General features: G+C 41.7%; 2 protein-coding genes across 8 annotated transcripts in view; both read right to left on the reverse strand.

Moving 5' to 3' along the window:
* Positions 1-4003, reverse strand: part of rabgef1 (RAB guanine nucleotide exchange factor 1) — a 31232-nt gene extending 27229 nt beyond the window's left edge. For 2 of the 5 annotated variants that reach the window (XM_033046190.1, XM_033046189.1), the window contains exon 1: positions 3802-3963. The gene's annotated coding sequence lies outside the window, so the exon portion shown is untranslated. Of the gene's footprint in view, positions 1-3456; positions 3592-3801 lie in introns of those variants that run through there. The other 3 variants (XM_033046194.1, XM_033046193.1, XM_033046191.1) reach the window with 3 other exon arrangements.
* Positions 4004-8093: 4090 nt separating this feature from the next.
* kctd7 (potassium channel tetramerization domain containing 7) lies at positions 8094-27080 on the reverse strand. 3 transcript variants are annotated; one of them, XR_004416117.1, is made up of 5 exons: positions 26661-27080; positions 20118-20287; positions 17402-17580; positions 11973-12980; positions 8094-8104 (listed from the first exon to the last, which is right to left on the reverse strand). XR_004416117.1 is itself a non-coding variant. In XM_033046197.1 (5 exons), the coding sequence occupies exons 2-5, from the start codon at positions 26143-26145 to the stop codon at positions 12604-12606; spliced, it is 729 nt and encodes a 242-aa protein (XP_032902088.1). In that variant the 5' UTR covers positions 26146-26248; positions 26661-26752; the 3' UTR covers positions 11797-12603. The 3 variants fall into 3 exon arrangements, 2 of the variants coding, with proteins under 2 accessions (XP_032902088.1, XP_032902086.1); XM_033046197.1 differs by lacking the exon at positions 8094-8104 and adding an exon at positions 26143-26248 and having other exon boundaries at positions 11797-12980; positions 26661-26752; XM_033046195.1 differs by lacking the exon at positions 8094-8104 and having other exon boundaries at positions 11797-12980.
* Between the last annotated feature and the right edge of the window lie 330 nt (positions 27081-27410).

Consider the following 27410-nt stretch of genomic DNA (forward strand, 5'->3'; position numbering starts at 1 on the left):
GTAAAAATCTTTTATTGCATGCTAAAATAGAAATTTGAGGAAAGCTCTGTTAAGTTCCTTTTCTTTTAAAGCAGTACTTATTCATCATGAACCTTTGTGTGTTTAATGACTCACACACTCAATCATGTGATAAAATTCTTCAGTGATCACAAAACATTGGAATTTTGTAAAAGCTGTATCACATCCAGCAATAAAATCTCAAAGAGCAGCAACTTTACTTATCAACATCTAATATGTCTATAGATTTATTCATAAAGGCTTCTAATGCTACCATCACTTTTCACAATAATTTTATGAAATTCCACCATTAAAAAATCTTAAATCTCAACCCAGAAGTATATTTCTACTTAACTCTCCAAGTCTATCCCCAAATTCAGTGATTCAAATTTAATTATCCCCATTTGATTCTCTCCTCTTCATTTTACTGGACATTTGATGCTAAGTTTGGGAACCAAAAATGGGCCAAATACTCCAAGTTAATAACGTTATTAAACCTCATCCTAAATTCAATGGGAGTTAGGTGGGAAAAGTTACAATTGAGTGAAAACAAAATCCTTAAGTGAATCCAGGTTTGCACAATTTGGATATTCAGCCACAGGATAAGTTGAAAATTGATATCAAATAAGCTAGTGACTGACTGTCTGATACATATTTACTCCATTGCAGACATTGTCTATGGAACTGATGCAGTATAATGCTGAGAACTATATTTTAAAGTATCTTCCCCTTTGCTCTATCTATTATACTTGAGTTTAACTTAAATTGTATTTATGTTTGGTATATCTGATCAGTTTGGATAGTATGCGAAACAAAGCTTTTCACTGTACCTCAGTACACGCGACAATAATAAACCTATACCCATCAATGATATGCAAAGATAGAGGCCAATCTAATCCCATTGATTATCTGCCAACTGTGTTAGATTAAATTTGCCCTGCATCAAGGTGATTAATTTCTGAAAATATTTTCCAGGGGCGCACATTTATGAAGGCAGCTGAGCGAATTCCGGCAAATCTGTGAAAATGTAAAGAATCCTGTCCGCGATAAAGTGAGCAGTAAAGAAAGCAAATCAATTTTTCCTGTAGTTTTTCTGAAATAGGTCAATAACAGCACACATGTTTCTATGTTTCACATCAAGGCAAAAGATGTTATAGAAATTTATAATCACGAAAGAGCGGTGGGTTTTTGTAACTCCACCTAAAAAGGTAATTGAGCAAAATTTAGACAGTTACTTATTGTATTCTATAAGCCCATGTATTGGTCTATATTAACCAAGATAAACCTGAAATCTGCAACAATAAAATAAAACTGAAATGCTTGTTGGAATTGTGAAAGCATTATGAAGATTTTTATGGCCTTGCCATCAAAACATTTAAACATCAGCATTACATAATGCCAGAGAGATCTCAGCATTTTCCTTCACAAAAGCACTAGACCAGAAGCAACATCTTCACTGTGGAAAAAGAAAGCAGGAAGGTTCCAATTTTATGGATAAGATCTGCAGTCCAAAAATGTAAACAATAAATCAGTCATCTGACCACATATTACATGTAGATAGCAGATTAATGTTGAATGTCAAGATAAAAATAGACTGATAAAGTTGCATGTGACCCAACATTCATTTTAGATCTGTCATAAGCAGTAATGATTTTCTTGGTTCTTCTATTAAAATGCTGACATTTATCAAATGACATTTACAATTATGCCATTGATCAACTAATCAAGTATGATTTGTCACAATATCAAAGGAGTGACAGCCAACTACCAGAGTCCGCTTGTTTCCATTCATGATAACTATCTGGCTATCTTTATCTGCAAAAGTAACCCAATCCTTCTTACCACCAGTTTCGTTTCATTTTCTGGGATATGTCTCTGGCTCACGTTAAAATATAAATTTAGTTACATTTCTGTAGCCAGATCCTGTGATAGTGGTGTCAAAGGCAGTCAATTTTACTATAACCTGCTACTATGATTTAGATTTGTTTCACCTTGTTTGGATCAATGCTGGAATAAAATCCGAGGATAAGTGATCCAGGCAAAATCCAAACTGAATATCAGGAGGCAAGCGTTGCTGAATAAACTCCCACATTATAGTTCATTTTGTACCTTGAACTACTCACTTAACCTCACTGTCTATTCTTCTCATTCTCTTCACAATTCATATTGACATCATACTTTATAGAGTCAATTAATTTAAAGTATGCTTCATCGCCTATTTAAATCATTAATAATGATAATTAACTGCAGGAACCACAGCAGTGACCCCTCCGGCACCCTGCTAATAACATGCTGCCAATCTGATGAAGACCCATTTATCACCATGCTCATTCTTGCATATCAGAGCATGGTTTTGCACTAACGTTTCCCAAGTTCTATAAGTAACCCAAAATAATCACCTATTTATCACTACACAAACCCTGTCAGACCTTCCAATATCTTCTACTTCAGATGTCCAGACCTGCAATGTGTTTGAAACATTTTCTTATCAACTGATATACTCATATATCATAACCTCAAACAAAAATCCTTATTATTAGCAATTAACTTGGCAGCATTAGAACAATACTCAAAAATTTGTTTAAAAAAACAGGGTAGAGAAGTGTACAGTATTTTTAAACTGTAAACTTTGCACGTGAAGCAGGCATCATTAGAAATAAAAAAGTGAGAAAAACGGACAACACTTTACAGAAATATCATAAAGTGTTTCACAATGTTTTTATAAACTGAGGAAGAAAGAATTTATATGCAATATTTTCACCTAAAGTGGGACAAATAACATCTACATACAGACTGCTTTCATAACTTTGAAACATTAAAAAAGTGCTTCGCCATTTACTCTTGAAGTGTCGCCTCGTCTGCAATACAGGGAAAAGCAACATCCAGTTTGAGACACAAAAAACGGCAGTAATGAGAATACAACCAAATGATGTTATTCGGACAACATTGGCTAAACTGCACTTAATCGCCAGAATAATTTCTCGATTCAAACAGTGTATGTAGTCTTCAGAAAACAGAACAGTTTAATGCTTCATTCCAGAATACAGCACTCAACTGGTACTTCAGATGAATGTGAACCTGGATTACTAACCCATGGTGGACAAAAATGCTGGAGAAACTCAGTGGGTGAGGCAGCATCTATGGAGCGAAGGAAATATGCAACGTTTCGGGCAGAAACCCTTTTTCAGACATGATATTTTTTGATATTCTACTAACCCATGATATTTTTTGACTCAAAGTCAGAGCACAACAATGTACGATGACCTTCCATCGAACTTGGGATAGCACCTGAGGATAATAGCGTATTTACACAATAAAAGTGCCACTGGATTTCCCAGAACTTGCTCTTCCGTCTCCATGCACCTGTATTATTAGCGTGGGAAAGACAGGGGGAATGGGGGCGTGGGTCTGGAGGGTACCTCTCAGACAGGGGTAAGAGGGCACCCCTATCTTTCCTACCCGCTTCCAGTGCGACCTTTCGCTCCAGGTCTAGCTCTCACTGTTTACCAGCCAACCAGCCCAAGGGCGGACCCGGCTTTCACGGCACACCCTCCCTGCAGAGCCAGCGACAGAAACAGAAACAAACACTGCTGGGTGCCAGGTCCCAAGCTGGCAATGCCCGGGCCCTGGGGCCTGACACCTGGCCCTGGTCTCCCCACTGCTAGACGCCCGGGCCCTGGGGTTTGATTGCCCGGGTCTCCCCGCTGCCCCCCGCCAGGCCCTGGGCCTGTCAGTCGGCGACACCCCCGCCTCACAGCGACGCTGCCCTTTGGGCCGGACGCCATCCATCCATCCATCAATCACCTGGAGAACTCGCCGCGCCCGGCTCGTCCCGTCCCGTCCCGTCCCGTCCGCTCGCACCTCGGCCGTCAGATCAGATCGATCAATCGATCGACCCCCCGCTGTCTCGTCTCGTCCCGTCTCCTTCAACTGCCGCTCGGCTCCGCCCGCCCGCCGTCCCCCGTCGGCAACCCGCCCGGCGTCATGGCGTCACCGCGCTACACGCACAGAGCGGCGCAGTGACGCAACGCGTCACCTTGTTGTTGCTGCTGCTGCTGCCGCCTCTCCCAGGGCGCGAGATCACGTGTTGTAGCGCAGTGGCCAATGGGAGTTGTAGTCCAAGGAATCCAAAGTGGCTAAGAAGGAACCAAAGATTCCTAGCTCCTCTAGGATCTTTGGAAGGAACTGCAGATGCTGGAAAATCGAAGGTAGACAAAAATGCTGGAGAAACTCAGCGGGTGCAGCAGCATCTATGGAGCGAAGAGAATAGAAGTCTGAAGAAGGGTTTCGGCCCAAAACGTTGCCTATTTCCTTCGCTCCATAGATGCTGCTGCACCCGCTGAGTTTCTCCAGCATTTTTGTGTATCCAAAGTGGCGTTGCTTCGAGAGTCCAGAGTGCAGGGGTGGGGGGGGCGGCGCGGCCTTTTGAATGAATCCAAATTATGTAGACAAATCCTTTTATTTCTATTAATATGTTTTTGTTCATCTTTTATTATTTTTATTTTAAACTTAAAATGAACCTATTTAAAACACCAAAGAGTAAAAGAAGATTCAACGAAATAAACCTCCCTGACTGACGGCCACAATTAAAACATTTGTAAGTCATAAGGGCTATTTTAACAAAATATTGTACATTTTGAAGTATATCTAATTGCAGTTTCTTGGATGCAGCCTTATTAGATTACAGCTAACTTAATGCGGCATTCCGACCTGAAAAGGTTCCCCACCCCTGGTCCAGAGTAAAGATACCAGAGCAAGAGGCCCAGAGTGTTTTATTGTCACATGTCCCAGATGGAACAATTAAATTCTTACTTGCAGCAGCACAACAGAATATGTAAACATAGTACTCTGTAAACAATATAATAAATGAGAATAAAAGTTAAGTATGTGTATGTATATATATATATAAACACACATACATATGCATAAAAACAATACAGACAACAGACAATAATAGTGCAAAAAGACAAAACCAAGTAAGTCTACGTAGTTCAGAGCATATTTGGACATCACTGCATTGTCTGTAACTCGTTATCACTAGCCCACGGCCAACAATGGACAGTTTCCTTCATCATCGTTAGTTTTTTGCATATCTTTCATTCATTTGTTCAATATCTCTCTATATCGCCGTCTGTATCTTTCGCCTGAAGGGCCTTGACCCGAAACGTCAGGCAGCATCCCTGGGGAAAAGGAATAGGTGACGTTTCTGGATGAGACCCTTCTTCAGACTGATATCCATCTGTACAACACCTGCACACTGTGCACTCCACATTCCAACCACATGCTGTGCAAGAACATTTTCCCTTATACCATAGCTATAAGGCGTAGGGGAAAAGTTTAATGAAGATGTACGGGGCAAGTATTTTACACAGGGTGGTGTTGGCCTGGAAGGTATTGCCAGAGGTGATGGTGGGGGCAGGTACAATAGGAGCATTTAAGAGGCTTTTAGATCTGCACATGGAGATGCAGAAGAGGGATATGGATTACATGCAGGCAGATGAGATCAGTTCAGCTCGGCACCATGTTGATTGATTGATTATACCTTTAATAATCCTTTACAGGAAATTACAGTGCCACGATAGCTTCAAGACAGACATAACACCACACATTTCCTCAAATGGCTTCCATACTTAACAAGTTAAAATACAAGTTAAAATACAAGTTAAAATACAATTAATTTAAAAAAAAAGTGCAGTTATTTATGCGCATTATAGCAGCTGGTAAACAGGACTTCCTATGTCTCTCAGTTTTGCACATTGGTGCAATCAGCCTCTGACTGAAGATGCTGCTCTTGATCACCTTCAGGGCATGGAGTGGGTGAGTGGGGTTGGTCATTATAGAACCTAGTTTGTTCAGAGTTCTGACCTCTGCCACCTGCTGGACCGTTCGTTGCTCAGCCCCGACCACTGAGCCGGCCTTCCTGATTAGCTTGTCCAGTCTGTTTTTATCCGCTATACGGGCGCCATCTCCCCAACAGGCCACAGCAAAAAACAGAGCACTGGCCACCACTGAATGGTAGACACTGCACAGTAGGGGTTGGCAGTGTACATGAACATGTTCCTGTTTTTAGTGCTTTTAATGTCTTTTAATTTTTAGTGTGTTTTTTATAGTCCTTCGTTTTACGGTTTTTAATGGTTTTTAATTGTTTGTAATAGCTTTTTGTTCATGAGTTCTCATGTACAGCACTTTGTGGCAACTGCAGTTGTTTAAAGTGCTTTATAAATAAAGTTATTATTATTATTATTATTATTATGTTCAAGCCCTGCACTAGTACAATACGTAAAAGAGTGGAGCGATTGTATTGGATGACTGTAGCTGCTCACCTGGGACCAGCGTGTAAAGAATCGCTACGCTCTAATGCCATCTTACTGTACCCAGACCCCTCATCATTTTTCATACGTATCAATGTTTTCTCTTCTCTAATGAAACGGTCCCAGCCTCTCTAATCTATCCCAGTTACTCTGGTCCCTCAATCCAGGAACTATTTTTGTTATTTGTTCTGGACCTTTCTAACGTCAAGAATGTGTCGTTGTTATATAAAGTTTGGAAGAAAGGATCTAACCGGAAATGTCACCAATCCATGTTCTCCAGAGAGGCTGCCTGACCTGCTGAGTTACTCCAGCACTTTGTGTTCTTTTTTTGTAACTAAACATCTGCAGTTCCTTGAATCTCTATTTTCAGTAAAGGTTCATTGTTGATTACCCGATTTTAAACTCCATGTACCTATTGATAAAACCCAGAATTATGTAAGCCTTCTGAACTCCAGCGAGTACAGGCCCAGTGCTGTCAAAAGCTCATCATATGTTAACCTACTCATTCCTGGGAACATTCTTGTAAACCTCCTCTGGACCCTCTCCAGCGCCAGCACTTCCTTCCTCGGACATGGGGCCCAAATTTGTTCACAGTACTCTAAATGCGGCCTGAACAACGCCTTACAGAGCCTCAGCATTACATCTCTGATTTTGTATTCCATGACTCTGATCAAGCCATTACAGTGTATAGATACATGATACGGGAATAACGTTTAGTGCAAGGCGTTCAGTGCAAGGTTAAGTTGCTGTTTTGTAAGTATTTTACATTGACAGCTTCATGTACTTCCTTCTCTTCCTGAGATTTTGTCTGAGAACCAGGAAGTTTCCATTGGGTAACTGCAGTTGAGTCAATATACTATTGCGTAAACTGCTCTGCATTTACACATAATATCACAAGACCAAATTATATATATAGTTATATTTGACCTTGAATACCCAGCATTACGAAACTGATGTCGCATAAATTACGATAAGGGTCGTCACACTACATATTTTCTAGACCAGAAAGCTCTTTCAAGACAGAATCATCCTGTAGGTTTTACATTGTCACCATTATACTATTGGAATGGATACTGAGCGGCAAAGTTTAATTATGTGCGAGCTAATCACAATCATGATAGATAAATTACAAGACCACCACCAATATTCCGGCACCTCCTTTGATTGCAACAAAATTTTGAGAGTGCCCTTGAAATCTCTCCCAGAAGACTTCTGAGGCTGACATTGTACCTCAGCCCCGACAGCCAATGCAGACCGTTCTGGTACCGTTCCATTCCTCTCAGAGGCTGTGTCCTCTGTTGGTCCAGCAAAATGGATAATCCGGAAAGGCTCTAGAACCAAGGGTGCTGTAAAATCAGTGGTCGAACTCTACCAAGAGATTCATTTTCAGGATCTTTTTGTCGTGACGTTTGATTTCACCACAGGTGGGAACAAAACGAACGACAATGAATCATTGACCACACAGCACAGACGACCATTCTGCCTATCATGTCTGTTGTGGCTGTTTAGTCAGTTCTAATCCACTTCTCTTTAATTACCCTGTAATTCATTTTTCTTCAAATTCATGTGCGTAGATAATTCCAAAATGATTATGTAAAGAATTTGTTTGGGCAAAAGCGCTATGTAATCATTTAACTCTGTCCCCTACTAAATGCCTTTTTAGGCTAGGTCAATTGAATATTTTAGGCAAGGGCATTTGGAGTTGGAACCAAGATAGTTAATGAAGTCACATATCAGCCATCTTATTAACTGGCAGAACAGAGTTGATGGGCTTGTGTAAGAAGGAACTGCAGATGCTGGTTTACACGGAAGACAGACACAGAATGCTGGAGTAACTCAGTGGGATAGGCAGCAACTCTGGATAGAAGGAATGGTCAGCGGTCTGAAGAAGGGTCTCAACCCGAAATGTCACCCATTCCTTCTATCCGGAGATGCTGTCTGTCCCGCCGAGTTACTCTAGCATTTTGTGTTTATATTCAGAGTTTATGGGCTTGACTTCTTACTTCTATTCCAATGTTAAAGTGCCTGTTCATCCACGTTTGTTGTAGTAGATAAAGTGTTTTAACCTGCTGTGCCACGAAGTATGAGTCTTATGGCATTAAGTAATTTATTTTGTTAGAGCTAAGAAATTGTAAGGGGGATATTACACTCACAAAGACACCAATGAATTTGAGAAAAAGTAGAACCACCAATATGCTTTTTCAGAAAAAATGCAAAAACTAAATGTTTGTTATAAGGTATTTTAATTTATCCCAGGAACCAGTTTTGTAATTTCTTTCTGGACCCTACATCTCCTTGGTCTAAGTTGTAAATTGGGAGAGTAATAGTGTTGAGGGTTGAGAACATGAAGACTTTCTAAATGGTTTCCTGGATAGATTTCTAAAGGAGTATGTTTCTGGTTAAACAAGTAATCATTGCCAGATCTGGATCTAGGGAATGAAGTGGGTTAAGTACACCAAGTTTAGTAGGTTTACTTTTGATTTAGTTTCGTTTATAGATAGCGCAGAAAGGCCCTTCGGCCCACGGAGTCCACGACAACCAGCCATTCTCGCACACTAGCACTAACCTACACACACAAGGGACAATTTACATTTATACCAAGCCAATTAACCTACAAATCTGTATATCTTTGGAGTGTGGGAGGAAACAGACGATCTTGGTGAAAACCCACGCAGTCACAGAGAGAAGTACAAACTCCATACAGACAGCACCTATAATCAGGATCGAACCCGGGTCCCTGGCGCTGTAAGGCAGCAACTCTACCGCTGCACCACCTTGCCGCCCGAGGAGAAAGTAATCTGAACATAGATACAGCATGGAAACAAGCCCATGGGCCGAACCCGTCAATGCCGACCAAGATGCCCCATCTAAGCAAGTCCTGCCTTTGCCTGCCTTTGGCCCATATCCCTCTTTACCTTTCCTAGTGATGTACCTGTAATAAAATAATGAATAAAAGTTGGCCAAATTCAATGGAATGAGAGTGGCTCTGTCCCAAGTAAATTGGAACCAAATGTTGACAGGCAAAACTGGAATGTAAAAAGGACTACTCTATACCTTTTCATACCCCAGTTTCCCCTCTCACCTCTCAGTCTGAAGAAGGGTCCCACCCGAAACATCACCTATTTCTTTTCTCCAGAGATGCTGCCTGACCCACTAGGTTACTCCTGCATTGTGTGTCTACCTTATCTGTAAGAAAGAACTGGTTCAAGGTACAGTTGAATGACATTCCCATCAAGAGAGCAAACAAATCCATGGCCAGAGTAAGTTCCACCGTAAATTGGAGGAGCAGCACCTCATATTTCGCTTGGGTAGTTTACACCCCAGTGGTATGAACATTGACTTCTCCAATTTCAGGTAGTCCTTGCTTTCTCCCTCTTTCCCCTCCCCTTCCCAGCTCTCCCTCAGCCCACTGTCTCCGCCTCTTCCTTTCTTCTTCCCGCCCCCCCCCCCCCCACTCCCACATCAGTCTGAAGAAGGGTCTCAACCCAAAACGTCACCTATTCCATCGCTCCATAGATGCTGCCTCACCCGCTGAGTTTCTCCAGCATTCTTGTCTACTTTCGATTTTTCCAATATCTGCAGTTCCTTCTTAAACAAATCCAGAATATCTCTGGATGATGAAAGTGATGCAGAAGTAATCAATGACTGAGAAGAATTTTCACAGATAACCAGCCATGATAAAGCGCAATTTTCAAACGTTATTTTATTTCTACTTACTACAATTTTAAATATTTTACAAAGTACGAAACAAATGTTGCAACACATATATAAGATTAAATAGCAGCTGAAACATAAATAAACATTTAAAAAATAAAATTAATTTAAGTCTAAAATCTAATTAAATATTTGAGAGGATGAAAATCCATATAAATAAATTTGGATTTTTCAAGACCAGAATTTGCTACACAGTAGAAATGGATTTGTACATTTTTTAATGTTTCCTCAGTTTATCAATCTACCTTGTTTGGGGTGGAGTAGATTGGAAAACAATAGATGGAGAAGTAGCAATCACTGGCAGCAGCTTCAGGATTTTCATGTAAAAAACAACATTGATGTGGTTTTCAAAGAATATGGACAAGAAATGCTGAACATTTCAGAGACATAATAATGGCAATAGCCAGGCCGAGCCTAAAGTTACATTTTAAATATGTGCAAAGATCGGCCATCATTCAAAAGCTATCTCAGCCCTTTAAGAAATGTTTACCATCTGCAGTGCCAGAGTTATAGAATCAAATTCATACCACACATGAACAGGCCCTTCGTCCCAACTCATCCATGCTGACCAATTGAGCTTGCTGAACAGTTGAGCTTGTTCCATTTTCCTGCATTTGGCCTATTTCACTTTAAACTCTCCTATCCATGTACCTACCTAAGAATAAAGGGGAGGTCATTTAAAACTGAGATGAGGAAAAAAACGTTTTCACCCAGAATTTGTGGAATTCTCTCCCACAGAAGGCAGTAGAGGCCAATTCATTGGATGAATTTAAAAGAGAGTTAGATGGAGCTCTTGGGGCTAGCGGAATCAAAGGGGTATGGGAGAAGGCAGGCACGGGTTACTGATTGTGGATGAGCAGCCATGATCACGATGAATGGCTGTACTGGTTCGAAGGGCCGAATGGTCTCGTCCTATTTTCTATTTTTCTCTGTTACCTGTTTGAATCTCTATTAAAAATCACTGTTGAACCCTCCTTTGCAACATCCTCAGAGAATTCCAACTTCTAGCAAGGAAACCCCACACCGATACCTTAGTTTTAAATTATTTAATATGATTGAAGTTAATTGTGGGGAAAAAATATTAGGTCATCACTCCAGCACGAAATTTGAACAGGGTTCAAATGGACAACAGCTTGTAAAGAAATCAACATCCCCATGACTTTATTGATATTATGAAATCTAGGCTAACACTACAGAGTAATACTGAGGAAATCCTGCAGAATGGAAGTGCGGGCATTTAGACGAGATATTATACTGAGCCCACGTGAAAACGCACACATCCAGATTCGGGAACAGTTTCTTCCCAGCTATTATCAGGCAACTGAACCGTCCATCCTCTCACCAACTAGAGAGCGGCCCTGACCTCCCATCCACCTCATTGGTGATCTCCGACTATCTTTAATCAGACTCTATCTTGCATTAAACGTTATTCCCTTATTCTGTATCTGTACACTGTGGATGGCTCTATTGTAGGAAACATGTTCCCGATGTTGGGGGAGTCCAGAATCCAGGGGCCACGGTTTAAGAATAAGGGGCAAGCCATTTAGAATGGAGGTGAGGAAACATTTTTTCACACAGAGAGTTGTGAGTCTGAGGAATTCTTTGCCTCAGAGGGCGGTGGAGGCCGGTTCTCTGGATACTTTCAAGAGAGAGTTAGATAGAGCTCTTCAAGATAGCGGAGTCAGGGAATATGGGGAGAAGGCAGGAACGGGGTGCTGATTGTGGATGATCACATATGATCACATTGAAAGGCGGTGCTGGCTCGAAGGGCCGAATGGCCTTCTCCTGCACCTATTGTCTATTGTAATAACGTGTTGTCTTTTTGTTGATTGGGTAGCATGCAACAAAAAGCTTTTCACTGTACCTCAGTACACTTGACAATAATAAGCTAAACTAACCAAACTAAATCTGTTCTCCTATGTGGATGTGAAAGGAGACATTGAAGGAGACAACCAACATATATTCTAGCTAACATTTATGCCTTGATTAATGTCACAAAACAGATCACTTGGTCATTATCATCTTACCTTTTGTGGGACCCTGTTGTTCACAAACAGACAAGACATTTTCACACTTTGCAACAGTGGCCACATATCAAAAATATTACATTAGCATTAATGTGCTTCGGGACATCCTGAGTTTATGGAAGGCACTATATATATATATTTATATATCCCTTGCATTTTTTATACCATCACATTATACCGTCACACTGTACTTGCATGGAAAAATGAGGAAACGATTGAACTGCATAATATACTAATCAGAGAGATTTTTGTGAAGTATGTCTGCATTTCGAGGCTTTCAAAAAGACACCTTGATCATGCAAACAATTCAGGTTAAGGCATTAGTAGATCTGATCCGTTGGCACAAAAAATGGCCACAGTATATTAACACTCCAGTTTGCAAATAACCTAATCACATCCACCTCGTTACAAGACACATTCCTGGCTGCAGAACACGTCGAGAAATTGGGATTGCCGAGTTTTGGTGGTGCCTTCAGTGTTAACTTTCAAAGTTCATCTTCTTATAACATTTTATCAGATAAATAAGGAAGCTCAGAATAATCACAACATTTCCGTTACCACCAAGTAATCTTGAACTCATAGATGGGGCGTTTACAGTAGTAATAGTTTATGAGGTGCTTGTCGCACACGCCAATGCACTGGTGGTCCACTGTAATGCCTCTGTCTGCCAAGTCAGTCACGATGCAATGAAGAAGGTCATAGACATCGGCGATCGCTTCCCATGGACCAAAGGACACATCAACTTCACAATGATGCTCAAAGAGTTTTGTCTCATTCTCACTTCTGTCAAAGCGCAGCGTGTTGTACAGTGGCCGTTCATATGGAGTCACCGGCATCTCCTCCTTATACACACAAATCTTCAATTTTGCAAACCTTGCCTTTCGTTGAATTGCTCTCTGTTTTGCAATTTCAATTATCCGCTCCAAATTTTCTGTAGAGGGGAAACCAAAAATTTAAAGAGGAAAATAGCGGTGCTTATGAAACTCAATGTATTTGCTTTATTCACTACGATATTTTATGAAACACAGAAAGTAGAAACTTTCATTTATAATTCCCATAGCTTGATTAGTACAGGTGTCAGAGTTTATGGGGAGAAGGCAGGAGAATTGGGTTAGGAGGCAGAGATAGATCAGCCATGATTAAATGGCGGCATAGACTTGATGGGCCGAATGACCTAACTCTACTCCTATTCCTTATGACCTTATAAGCTGTGGTTAAGTGTGGAGAAACGAGGAATCTAATGAACGGCATAATTTACCAGTAAGAGAGATTGTTAAGTATAACTGCATTTTTAGGCTTCACAAAGGCATCTTGCTTAAGCAAACAAACCAGGTTAAGGGGCTAATAAATTTGACCTGACACAAGAATGTACTTTGTGGAATGGACACTTGTATGCAAACATTTGTGCTGCCTGACATCACTTCTTACAGATTACTTTACACCAAACTCCAGACTATTAACTAGATGGTTATCATGTCGTTTTTTTCAGGAATACAAATCAATAAACCCCAAAATTAATGTTTCACACCGCAAATCATATGTTTCATTGATCACAGGTCCATTTTCTTATAGATTTACAGTTTTAACCTCAAGCTCAGAGACTTAAAAACCAACAGGGGTGGTGGAGGAGGCTGATACGATAGTGGCATGTAAGAGTCTTTTAGACAAACACATGGGTATGCAGGGAATGGTGGGATATAGATCATGTGCAGCTAAATGAGATGAGTTTATTTTAGCATTGTATTCAGTACAAACATTGTGGGCCAAAGAGCCGGATCCTGTGCTGCCCTGTTATATATTTCCCAAAAACAGCAGTCCGGATATAAAAGGTTAACTTTTTTTTTTTTTTTTTTTTTTTTTTTTTTTTAAATTTTGTTTATAGGGACAGTGCATATTAATGAACATTTGCATGTAAATATGCGAGATTGTAGCCAATCAGTAGCTAATTTCCGTCTCTAGTCCCTTGTGTTAAATGAAAGGTTCTGACCTAAAGTTAAAATGACTGCTTTGCAAGTTATAGGCTGTTGAGAAGTGGGAAAAAGTTGAGAAAAGTTTGAAACAGAGCAGATGATATTTCAACTTGCAATTGCCACCACCTGAACACCCCACATGAATGCAGAACTCCCAGATATGTTGGGCACAATTCACTAGCAATTTACCAACCGCTCTTTTGTACTGGAGCGCTGTGAGGAAAATACAAGATGATTCATTTCACTGGAAAGGAACTGCTCCAAGACACTAAATCAACACTGGACAAGTTAGATTTTTTGAACAAATTGCATTTATTTAAATGCTTTATTTAACTAATTTAGACGTTAAATAAAACATTTTATTATAAAAACATATATTTTCTTGATTAGTGCGGGTGTCAGGGGTTATGGGGAGAAGGCAGGAGAATGGTGTTGAGAGGGAAAGATAGATCAGCCATGATTGAATGGCGGGGTAGACTTGATGGGCCAAATGGCCTAGTTCTGCTCCTATAACTTGTGAACCTATGATCTTAATCATTTTGAAATATATTTAATGGAATGTTTAATAATCTTTAAATGTTTTTAAGTATCGGGAATATTAAGAGACATTCCAAGTAGGACAGCTGGCTAAGCCATTGGTTGTGGTCTAGTAAATTGCCAATGTTTTATTAAGGAGGAGACGCATTAGGCTTCCGAGGCTACAGTAATGTTCTTTTCTGGGCTGCCTTGCTTTGTCCCCTCCCACACACGTGCGCCCACAACTACTTTCTCTCCCCACGTACTCCAACAGAGCCATTTAGGATTGGGACAACATTGGAGAGTGGGTTCACAGCAGTCGATCATCAACAATCAAGTTCATAGTAACTATGTACATCAGCAAAGAGCTCGGCCCCAAAAGCAAGTCTGGATAAAAATACTCAGAGGTTAACAATAAACACATTCACACCCTATTCCCATCTCGAATGGCTATTCATGTTAATAATTAAAATGACCTAGAAAACTCATCTTGTATAAATGAAGAACTGATGAGCCGCTGACTAGTTCGAATAGTATGGCTTGGATAGAGTGGATGGGGAGAGGATGTTTCCACTAGTAGGAGAGTACGAGAGCCCAGGACCAGAGGTCATAGCCTCAGAATAAAAGGATGTTCCTTTAGAAAGGAGATGAGGAGGAATTCCTTTCGTCAGAGGATGGTAAATCTGTAGAATTCATTGCCACAAAAAGCTGTGGAGGCCAAGTCCATGGATATTTTTAAGGCACAGATAGATAGATTCTTGATTAGTACACGTGTCAGGGGTTATGGTGAGATGACAGGAGAATGGAGTTAAGAGTGAAAGATAGATCAGCCATAATTGAATGATGGAGTGGACTTGATGGGCCGAATGGCCTAATTCTGCTCCGATCAGTTATGAACTTACGACTATTGTACAATCGAGTTCACTCAACTTAAATATTCTATCTGATGTGATCCTCACATCACTGGAGTAAACCAAGATGGATTAAAAATGAAATGTTATTGTAGTCCTCTATTCAGCATTAATTTCCTAATATTCTGCATCACAAAGAAGCAGGAGCTGATTTTCTATTCATGATCCTCCACTAATTGGAAAAGCAGCTGGTCATGACCATAGCATTAAAAACTGCACAGGATGCCTCAAAGAGCAGCAACACATTGAAAAGAATGTGTGTGCAGATGAACGGAAGCTGTCTATTTTTATTGGTGGGAGATGTTGGTGCCAAGATCTCAAAAAAGAAAGGAAAATGAAAAAAATACCTTTTGAAAATGAAGTGTAAACCTTTGAAATTAACATTGTTTAAACTATTTTGTTCTTAAGTCTTAAAAGATATTTTTTTAAGTTTTTAATACATATCATGCTAACCTTCAGATTAAAACTGCAAATCTAAGAAATTGGATCTGTGGCCAATAAAGGTGATACCTATCACGGGTCTGTAACAATAATGGAAACATAACTAAGTATTGAGTTAGATTATTGCGTATTTATTACTATCTTTGCAGCATACCCTTTAGTATGTTTTCATTAAATCCAGTTTTAAATGGTTGTGCAAGTTAAAACTGTGTGGACAAGACGCCTAAATACCCGGTCTGAAGAAAGGTCCCAACCCGAAATGTCACCATCCATATTCTCCAGAGATACTGTCTGACTCTCTGAGTTACACCAGTACTTTGTGTCCTTGCTTGCACACATTAACAAGAGTACTGAGACCAGACTCATAGGAATTAAGTTACAGAATCAATAGTCATTATATACTCTAAATTACTGTGATTTCACACGCCTAATGTAATTTATGTCATTATTCCTGGTCTTCTGTGACTCATGTGGTAAAGTTCAGAAGTAAATCAAGAACATTCTACATCTCCTTGATCTCAGTATTAAAACTGAGAACGGTGCAACATTGGAACGGGCTATTTGGCACAAGATGTCTTCACTGACCATGATATCAAATTAAACTAACCCCATCTGCCTGCACTGTTCACTGTTATATTTGCTTCCAGCCATCCCACCCCATCCAACAACATGTTGCAGACACCCACGACCTGCCCTGTAAAAATATGCCTCCCTTAAACGTTCTCACCTTAAAGCAATGCCCTCTAGTCTTTGACATTTCCACCCTGGGCAAAAGCTGTTGACTGTCTACCCTATCTATGCCTCCCATCATTTTATAAACTTCCATCAGATCACCCGCCAACCGAAGACGCTCCAGAGAAGGGGCGGCATGGTGGCGCAGCGGTAGAGCTGCTGCCTTACAGCGCCAGAGACGCAGGTTTGATCCTGACTACGGACGCTGCCGGCACGGAGCTTGTGCATTCTCCCTTTGACCGCGTGGGTTTTCTCAGAGTTTCCTCCCACATTCAAAAGGCGTGCGGGTTTGTAGGTTAATCGGCCCCGGTAAATTGTCCCTCGCGTGTAGGATAGACCCAGGGTACGGGTGATTGGCATGGTCGTCGTGGCTTCAGTCGGCCGAAGGGCCTGTTTCCAAGTTGTATTTCTAAACGAAACTAACACAATCTACCTAATACCCCCTAATCCGGGCACCATCACCGTGAACATTTCCTGCACCCTCTCCAAAGCTTCCACATCCTTCCTGCAGTGTTACGACCAGAACTGCACGTGATACTCCAAACGTGGCCTGACCAAAGTTTTATACAAATGCAACATCATTGCCTGAATTTTATACCCGGAGTAGTTTAAACTAGAACTTAGACATTAATGCTGTTAAGGGTCCATTTCTGACTGATGAAGGCAAGTGTGCTGCACACACAAGTTCAAATTAGATCTCATTAGAGTCCGAATAAATCCCGCTGGACTCTTCGTCATTAACGGTTTTCACCAATAAAAAGTTTTCACCAATAAAACATCACCTTTGTAATAAGGCAGTAAGTCCAAAAATGCCTTCCTGACTTTTTCACTAGCCAAGGGTTGCAGCTCATCCAGACACTCTAGCAATGGTCCAATGGAATAATACTGTGCCTCTGTGTAAACAGTTCTCACTCGCTCACGAGGGGGCAAGTCATCACTCCGTAAAAAATTAAGAATGTCTCTGAAAGGAGAAAGATGGTACATACAGTATAACTTTAGATGAATACTCTTTATGGTAATGTAATTATTAGTGCATGACCCGGGTAGACGAATATTTATAAAGTTGATTAATATTAATCTGCTGCATATATTATAACACCTCCTCCACTCACTTTTGAACACTGGTGTTAAATTTGGTCAAGATCATCTTTCTACAAGTACTTCTCCGATTACATTTGAATCTTGTTTCACCCAAGCCTGGTAGCTCAAGTCAAGGATATAAATAAATGGATTTAACAAAACAATACGTTTTGCCTCTTTCTTCAAACATAAAAGCCCTGTCCCACGGTACGAGTTCATTCCAAGAGCTCTCCCGAGTTTGCCCTGATTCGAACTCGGAGATTTACGGTAATGGCCACTCGTCGGTACTCGGGGCTCTCGTGGACATTTTTCAACATGTTGAAAAATCTTCACGAGTCTTCCCGTGCTTACCTGCCGTTAGCGTGTCTTCCAGAGAACCTGCCGTTCGCTTTACGAGCCGGTAAGAGATGTCCCCGAGCTCCGACGTACTCGCTACGTTCATTCTCCGTGCTTACCAGGAGATTGATTTTTTTTTAAACTTCGGAAAGCTCTTGGAATGAACTCGTACCGTGGGACAGGGCGATTAGGCAAGGTAGTGTGTCGCTGCAGCAAGACTCGGGCACTCACTAATTCAATATACATCTACTCCATTTGTCTCCTTGATATTTTACCCCCAAAATGCAACTACACCTGTCAAAATTTCACCACAGCCTGTTGGAAAGGCAGCTCTGGATTACATTTTACTGCTCCTTCATATCTAACAGCTCTGCCTTAAATATTGTTCCCCCACCAGAACATAGAACCATACAGCACAGGAACAGGCCCTATGGCTCACAATCTCCGTGCCGAACAGGATGCCAAGTTGAATTAATGTCTGTCTGCACATAATTCATATTCCTACATATCCATGTGCCTATCGAAAAGCCTCTGAAATGAGTTCAAGAGAGTTTTATTATCATGTGTCCCTGATAGGACAATGAAATTCTTGCTTTGCTTTAGCACACCAGAACATAGTAGGCACGAATACAGAACAGATCAGTGTGTCTATATACCATTGTATAAATATATACACACATGAATAAATAAACTGATAAAGTGCAAATAAACAGATTATTGGCTATTAATGTTCAGAGTTTTGTCTGATCCGAGTTTAATAGCCTGATGGCTGTGGGGAAGAAGCTGTTCCTGAACCTGGTCGTTGCAGTCTTCAGGCTCCTGTACCTTCTATAATTAAGAGGGAGTTAGATGTGGCCCTTGTGGCTAAAGGGATCAGGGGGTATGGAGAGAGGGCAGGTACAGGATACTGAGTTGGATGATCAGCCATGATCATATTGAATGGCGGTGCAGGCTCGAAGGGCCGAATGGCCTACTCCTGCACCTATTTTCTATGTTTCTACCTGAAGGTAGTGGGGAGATGAGTGTATGGCCCGGATGGTGTGGGTCCTTGATGATGCTGCCAACCTTTTTGAGGTAGCGACTGTGATAGATCCCCTCGATGGACGGGAGGTCAGAGCCGATGATGGACTGGGCAGTGTTTACTACTTTTTGTAGTTTTTTCCGAACCAAGCCACAATGCAACCAGTCCAAATGCTGCTACCGTATCTGCCTACACCACCACCTCAGGCACCCACTGCTCTCAGTGTAAAAAAAACTTGGCCCACACATCTTTTCCTAAACTATGCTCGGGTGAGAAATAACCCTGCCTAATTTACTTCTCACATTTGGAAACGAACACGTTAATGTTAATTGTTGTAGCTCTACTCTCATCCCAGTTACTCACAGCAAACACGGTAACAGCAATGGATCAAACTGATGCTTTCTGGCTTTCTGGCTTTGTGCAACAACAACCTACACTTGGGGTTACAGTGTCATAGAGCAAGGCAGCACGCCCTTCCACACACTCAATCTGTGCTGACCATAAAGCGCCCATCTTTACACTAATCCTGCCCCAACCCACTTTATGCTCTCCAACATCCATCAATTCCTCCCCAAATTCTGCAATTCACTCGGGGCAATTAACAGCAGCCAATTATAACAATTGCCAACAACGCCGTTTTACGGATGTGGGAGGAAACCGGAGCACCTGGAAGAAACCAATGAAGTCACAGGAAGAACGTGCAAACTCCGCACAAACAGCATCCAAAGTCGGGATCGAATCCAGATTAACCTCAAGAGGTCATAGTTATATCTGATGTTAAAGCGAGAATCTTAAAGATTCTGTTTATCTCCAATACAGTTTATTTGTATATGGCACATGGATATGAGAGAGTAAGAGGGTGATGGGCCAAAGACGAGCAAATGGAACTGGTGTAGATGGGGCATATTGGCTGACAAGGGCAAGTTGGGCCGAAGGACCTGTTTCCGTGCTCTATGACTCTATTTGTATCGGTATTTTTAGCTTGAATATCGGAGCACTTTTACAGCAGATGTCGACTGTCGAAAACAAGATAACTTAAGAACAATGATATAGTTACCTACCCAAAGTATGTACCATCTCTATCAATAAAGAATCGGCCCTCTGAATCAGTGGGAATATGATGACGGCCACTAAACATAGCAGCTAGCATAGTGTCTTCATAGCGCCTCAATGTGGAGAGTCTTGTAGTAAAATACATGCCTCCTACATTCAGTGGTACAACCTCTGGGAACTGCAGAAGCAAAGAGCAAAACGTATAGAAAACACTTTAGAAATCTTTGATAGGTTTAACTCGATTATCGTCACGTGTACCGAGGTACTGTGAAAAGCTTTTTTTGCATGCTATCCAATCAAATCAGTTAATTAATACAATCAAGCCAAACACAAGTACGATAGATAGAGCAAAGGGAAAGATACAGAGATTCAGAATATAGTTCTCAACATTATAACGCTATAGTTCCAGAGACAAAGACGTACAGGTATGTATGTAAATTGGCTTGATAAATGTAAAAATTGTCCCTGGTGTGTGTAGGATAGTGTTAACATGTGGGGATCGCTGGTCGGCACGGACCCGGTGGGCCGAAGGGCCTGTTTCCGCACTGTATGTCTAAACTAAACTAAGTCCAATGTCTGCAATGAGGCAGGAGAACCGGACTGTAACCTAATTTATGGAAGGACTTTTCAGAAGCCTGACAACAGAAGGGAAGACAAAAATGCTGGAGAAACTCAGCGGGTGAGGCAGCATCTATGGAGCGAAGGAAATAGGCAACGTTTCGGGCCGAATCCCTTCTTCAGACCCTTCCAGCATCTGCAGTTCCTTCTTGAACAGAAGGGAAGAAGCTATTTTACTTTTGAAATCTCTACAAGCACTGATAGTTATCTTCTTTTATTGATTACTATTGTAATTACCTCGAAAATTAATATAACTTGATTATTAGCTGGGAGAGCAGAAAATATACATTCAACGATTCTGGATTTTATTCTACATTCAAATTAACATTCCCTCTGTGCATTTTGCAATATTATGTAGTTCACTGTTCTACGCCAGCTTCCCGAATATTATCCAATAATATTGTAACTCTCAGAGGAAAATTTGTACAATAAGACTAATATTAATTTGAGCATTTCTTTCTCACTAAAAAGCAAATACACATAACAAAATGTTACCTCAGTGCTCAGTTTGTATCGGACGTCTCAGCAGGACTGACGGGGAAAATACCATCTGGTTAAAAAATAGTCCGCATGTGTTTAAACTTGCTGGAAGAAACCATTCAGAGGTGCTTACAAATACATAGCAATGTCACCCAAATTGGAGTAAGGTTATCTATACTTATTTCAAAGCAATATGTGTCCACATACCAAGCATAAGAACACAGAACACTACTGCACAGAAACAGGCCCTTCAGCCCACAATATCTCTGCCAAACATGATGCCAAGACCAACTCTTATCTGCCTGCACATAATCCATATCTAACCATTCCCTGCATATCCATGTGGTCCCTTAAAAGTCTCTTAAATGCCACTATCGTATCTGCCTCCCCCACCAACCCCGACAGCACATTCCAGGCACTCACCAACTTACGTGCAAAAATATATATGTAATTTTCCGCACATTTTTCCTTTAAACTTTGTTCCCCTCACCTAAAGAATGTCCTCTGATATTTGATATTTCCACCATGGGAAAAGGTTCTGACTGTCTACCTTGTCTATGCCTCTCATAATTTTCTACGCGTAGAGTGCGAATGAATAACTAAAAAATAAAGTAGAACAGAACCAATGAAAGTCAATTGGAGAAAAACGGCATGGTGGCGTAGTGGTAGAGTTGCTGCCTTACAGCGCCAGAGACCCTGGTTCAATCCTGACTACCGGTGCCGACTGTGTGGAGTTTGTACCTTCTTCCCATGAAACCGTTTGGGTTTTCTTCAGGATCTCCAGTTTCCTTCCACATTCTAAAGACCAAAAGATTTGAAGGTTAATTGGCTTGGAAAAATTGTAAATTGTCCCTAGTGTGTAGGATAGTGCTAGTGCGTGGGGATCGCTGGTCGGCTTGGACTTGGTGGGCCGAAGGACCTATTTCCATGTTGTATCTCTAAACTAAACTAAACAACAGAAATGTTCTGATTAATTTTCAGGATTCTTGGCTTTCAAACCTATTTTGGATGGTAGGGGATAAAGAGGACAACAAGGAAATGGAAGGAGAGCAATAGTAAAAAAAAAAACATTCCACCAGCTAGTCTGAAGCCAACTAACTTGACTGGTATGAAATCAATTCCAATACACGATGATATCAGTTCCCATCTTACCTTCTCTGACATTGACCATCCATTTTACAAGAACACTGAGATAAAAGCCAAAGGAAAATCAAAATCCCAAATCAAACATAAATATGAAACTATGTCAACATCAATAACCCTTGCGAATTTTCCAAGTGACTTTGCCTGCCCCCATGCTCTTATAACTGACGGAGGTCTGCTGACTCATGATGGAGGAGGCCACGGATGACCTTGCAGAATAACCTCGGGCTGCCCTGGTGTGGATTGCTAACCTTAGAGTGTCATAAAGCAGAGAAACAGACCCTCCGGCCCAACTCAACCATGCCAACCAAGATATACTAGTTAAGCTAGTCCCTTTGCTCACGTTTGGCCCATATCCTTTCCTATCCATATATCTGTCCACATGTCTTTTCAATGGTGCTATTGTACCTGCCTCAGCTACATCCTCTGGCAGCTTTTTCCATCTATGCACCTTTAAACACAAGTATCCAAACCATCTGGAATATTGCCTTAGTTTTCTCTCTCCATTATCATGGCCTGATCTGTTGGCCACATGAGATTGCAACGTATTACCTCCCTTTGTCTCTAACATCTTTCTCTAATTACCACCATTAATTCTTCCTTCCCCATGCAAACATGGATCACCCTGACAGATATCACCTCTGCCCCCTCTATTTCTATCCCCATCTTCTCTGCAACACCATTCATTTGTTTTTGTCTCTTTCCCAATTTGGGAAAGACCTGTTATGGTCATTGTTTCTCTTTCCACGGATGCTGCCTGAATTTCCTGTTGTGGTTGGTACTGCTTATTTTCCAATAATAACCTGGAGAGGAGAGGTTTAGAGAGATGCAGGATCATGTGATAGGAGCAGAATTAGGCCATTCGGTCCATCAAGTCCACTCAACCATTCAATCATGGCTGATCTATCTCTCCACTCTAACCCCATTCTCCTGCCTTCTCCCCATAACCTCTGACACCCGTAATAATCAAGAATCTATCTATCTCTGCCTTAAATATATCCCCTCGGTGCAGGATCTTGATCGCCCCGACAAGGAGGCCCACCACCGACTACGGGTGCCAACATCGTCCCGTCAACGGAACGCTCGAGGCCCCCGACCGCGGGAGAACAAAGAAAGGAAGAGATTGAACTTTTTTTTCGCCTTCCATCGCGGTGAGGTATGTGGACGAGTCAATGTGGTGGATGCTCATGTTAAAATGTGTTTTGTGTGTTCTGTTGCTTTTTATTAGTATGACTGTATGGCAAAACAAATTCCTCATATGTTGCAAAATATACTTTGCTAATAAAGTATGAATATGATTATGATTATAATTCTATATCTGCCTTAAATATATCCACAGACCTGGCCTCCACAGCCTTCTGTGGCAAAGAATTCCACAGATTCACCACCCTCTGACTAAAGTTATCGCAGTCGCTGCCTCAAAAAGGCTGGCAGTATCATCAAAGACCCACACCATCCTGGCCACACACTCATCTCCCTGCTACCTTCAGGTAGAAGGTACAGGAGCCTGAAGACTGCAACAACCAGGTTCAGGAATAGCTACTTCCCCTCAGCCATCAGGCTATTAAACCTGGCTCGGACAAAACTCTGATTATTAGCAACCACTTTCTGTTATTTGCACTACCAGTTTATTTATTCATGTGTGTATATATTTTTATCATGGTATATGGACACATTTATCTGTTTTGTAGTAACTGCCTACTATTTTCTGTGTGCTTAAGCAAAGCAAGAATTTCATTGTCCTATACAGGGACACATGACAATAAACTCATTTGAGCTTTAAGTTATGGGCGGGTGAGACTAGTGCAGATGGGGCATCTTGGTCAGTATGGGCAAGGTGGGCCGAAGTGCCAGTTTCCAAGTTGTATGACTCTGTAAAGTGATCTTCAGCAACAGAGCGTAGTGCAAATCTTTCTTAACATTAAGTGGCTTTCACTCCAACCGAGGTTGACTGGTGCCATCTGCATTTTGCAGTTTTGTTCAAGTTTTGCAGTTTTGCTCAATTTTTTGCAAATCTTTGTAAAGTTTTGCAAATCTTATTGGGTCAATATTAATATTGTTGCATTTCCCTGCCATACCCTGAAATTACTATTTTCTAGAAAGAAAAAGGTGTACTTATGTTATGCCACACATTACACACTCAAGTTGAAGCAAAGCATTTTGCAACAGATAAAGCACTGTACTCCTAAACTATTGTCAATATCATGCAGGAAACGATTAAATGCAGCTATTAAAGATGATAACCACACAATTTATTTATGTGTAGGAAGGAACTGCAGATGCTGGTTTATATCGGAGATGGACAAAAAAAATGCTGCAGCAATTCAACGAGTTAGACAGCATCTTCGGAGCAAAAGAATAGGTGACGTTTCGGGTCAGAATCCCTCTCTAGACTGCAAGATGGAGAAGGCCAGAACAAAACAGGACCGGCAACAGACAACCTCAGGAAGGGTGGAATCTAAAATGGCCCATTATTGGCTGGGGAAGATGTGCTATTGACTGGAATACAAGGATGTGAACAGTAGACCTAGTGGGCCAACTGTGGGGGGGGGGGATGAAATGCAGGAGTCACTTGAAATGCGAGGCATCAATGTTCATACTGTTGGGTTTTGCGCTGGCCAAGCAACATTTATTTATACATCTTATAACGTTGTATTTATACAACTTATTGATGTGGATTGAGAGACAAATATCGACTGGTAAGTAGGATTATTTCTCTCTTTCTCCTTCGTTGTACCAGGGCAGTGTTTTCCTATATCCCAGTGTACCTGCCCACCAGCCACTTATCCCCCACCTCACCTTAAAAGAGACACAAGGAGCTGGAGTATCTTAATGGGTCAGGCAGCATCTCTGGAGAACATATCCTGCCTGACTTGCAGAGTTACTCCTGCAGTTTTGTGTCCTTTTGTGTAAACCAGCATCTGCAGTGCCTTGTTTCCATCTATCCTTAACCAGCTGCGATACTGAACGGCAGTATCTGTTTGCTGAATCTGAATGATACTGAATGCTTGTTCCCTTGTCTATGGAGCGAGGGTTAGTTACACCCACACCTCCAGTTGGAAAAGCTGAGAGTTCTTCCTGACTCGAATTTCACACTGACAACATGTACGAAGGATAGAGACACAAGAAACTGCAGATGCTGGAATCTTGACCAAAATACAAAGTGTTGGAGGAACACAGTGGGTCGCGCAGCGTCTGTGGAGGGAATGGATAGGGTGACGTTTTTGGCAGAGAACCCTTTAAAACAATGTTCTTCACAGCCAACAACGAACCATTGTGGACTCCACCTTTCCTTGGTCATCGGTGCTGGCTCTGATTTGTTGTGTACCTTTTCATATCTCTCGTTTTACTTATCCCCATGACTCTCAGTCTCAAGAAGGGTCTCGACCCGAAATGTCACCTATTCCTTTTCTGCAGAGATGCTGCCTGACTCGCTGAGTTACTCGAGCATTTTGTGTCTATCTTCAGGATCAGTAAAGAATGTAAAACGGACAGCAATTAGCAGTCACATTTGTCACACGGCACGGATAATACAATAGACACACAATGCTGGAGTAACTCAGCGGGACAGGCAGCATCTCTGGAGAGAAGGAATGGGTGATGTTTCAGGTTGAGACCCTTCTTCAGACCGAATCAGTGGAGGGGGTGACACAGAGACAAGGAAGTGTAAGGTGTTAAAACGACACAACTGGGATGGAGATCAAGGAAAAAGTAGAATAGATTATTGTTAGCTTGAAGGTAACAACAAAACAGATAGAGATAAAATGGGTTACTTGAAGTGAATATTCGTACCATATGTCATAACTGACATCCAGTAAACCAATTTCAGGTCACCCTCGACCGGGATTTGGGGATTGACAGTCGGTACATCCAACGGGAAGGCGGCATCGCATAGCTCCTTTGGTTATAGGACAGGGAAGTGGGTCAGTAAATAACGGGGATGGATGCTACAACCTGTTAATGTGGGGCGTTTGTTTTTTTATCAATAGTGCCGGGGTCCATGCTGGGCGAGTCGGAATTACACGAAAGGGAAGCACTGACCGGGAAATCGTGGAATGCAGACAAGTGGAACCATCGAAGATGGACACAAAATGCTGGAGTAACTCAGTGAGACTAGGCAGCAGCATCTCTGGAGAGAAGGAATGTCTGAAGAATGGTCTCGACCCATTCATTCTCTCCAGAGATCCTGCCTGTATCGATGTGTTACTCCAGCGTTTTTGTGTCCATCTTCCGTGCAAACCAGCATCTGCAGTTCCTTCCCGCACAGCTAGAAGCATCAGCAGGTCGTACAATGTACCAGCCGTCCTTACCTTTTGCATAATCAGTGTGTTGAGAGCTGGCTTCCTCACGTCGTCTTCTGGTTCCGAACCCGACATTGTATCATCTGGTTGCTGGTTTCCCTTGGGTCCTGAAATAACCACCATCACTCTCGCCTTGTGCAATGTAAAAAGGGCTACTGTTGCAATTTCTTCTTTTTTTTTAAAAGAGCCAAAAGTTGCTTCTTAATGCCAGCAGCAGCTCATCTTGTCTTGCCCTGCCCAACCCCCCTCTCTATCTGCATCGTCGGCCGGTGCCAGATTCCAAGCGCCTGGGCTATTTTTCTGCTGTGTGTAGTCAGTCACTCAGAGAGCGATTGCATTCCTGCAATTAGGTGGGCTAACCCGCTGGTTGTGCGGCGCGCAGCCGCAAGCGGGCAGTTTCTTAGCATTTCACAGCCTGTTATATTTCATCCGCTGCTCTGGACACAACCTTAAAGCTACAGTGTATCACGGGCAAAGCGGCGTTGCAATGTATGGGGTGTGGCGAAGACGCCCCCCTTAAACAAGGGAAGGGATTTCACGCCAGTGGGCCACATGAGTGGCGAGGGTGTGGGGTGAAATTGCGATTTGGGTAGTGAATTGAATGTATGTTTATAGCCTCCCAGAATGTCGGATGGAGGTATTTTTTGCACGGTACATGTATTGTGTACAAGAAGGAACTGCTGATGCTGGAAAATCGAAGGTGCACAAAAATGCTGGAGAAACTCAGCGGGTGCAGCAGCATCTATGGAGCGAAGGAAA

This window comes from Amblyraja radiata, chromosome 28, assembly GCF_010909765.2.
Source record: "Amblyraja radiata isolate CabotCenter1 chromosome 28, sAmbRad1.1.pri, whole genome shotgun sequence".
Lineage (NCBI taxonomy): Eukaryota > Metazoa > Chordata > Chondrichthyes > Rajiformes > Rajidae > Amblyraja > Amblyraja radiata.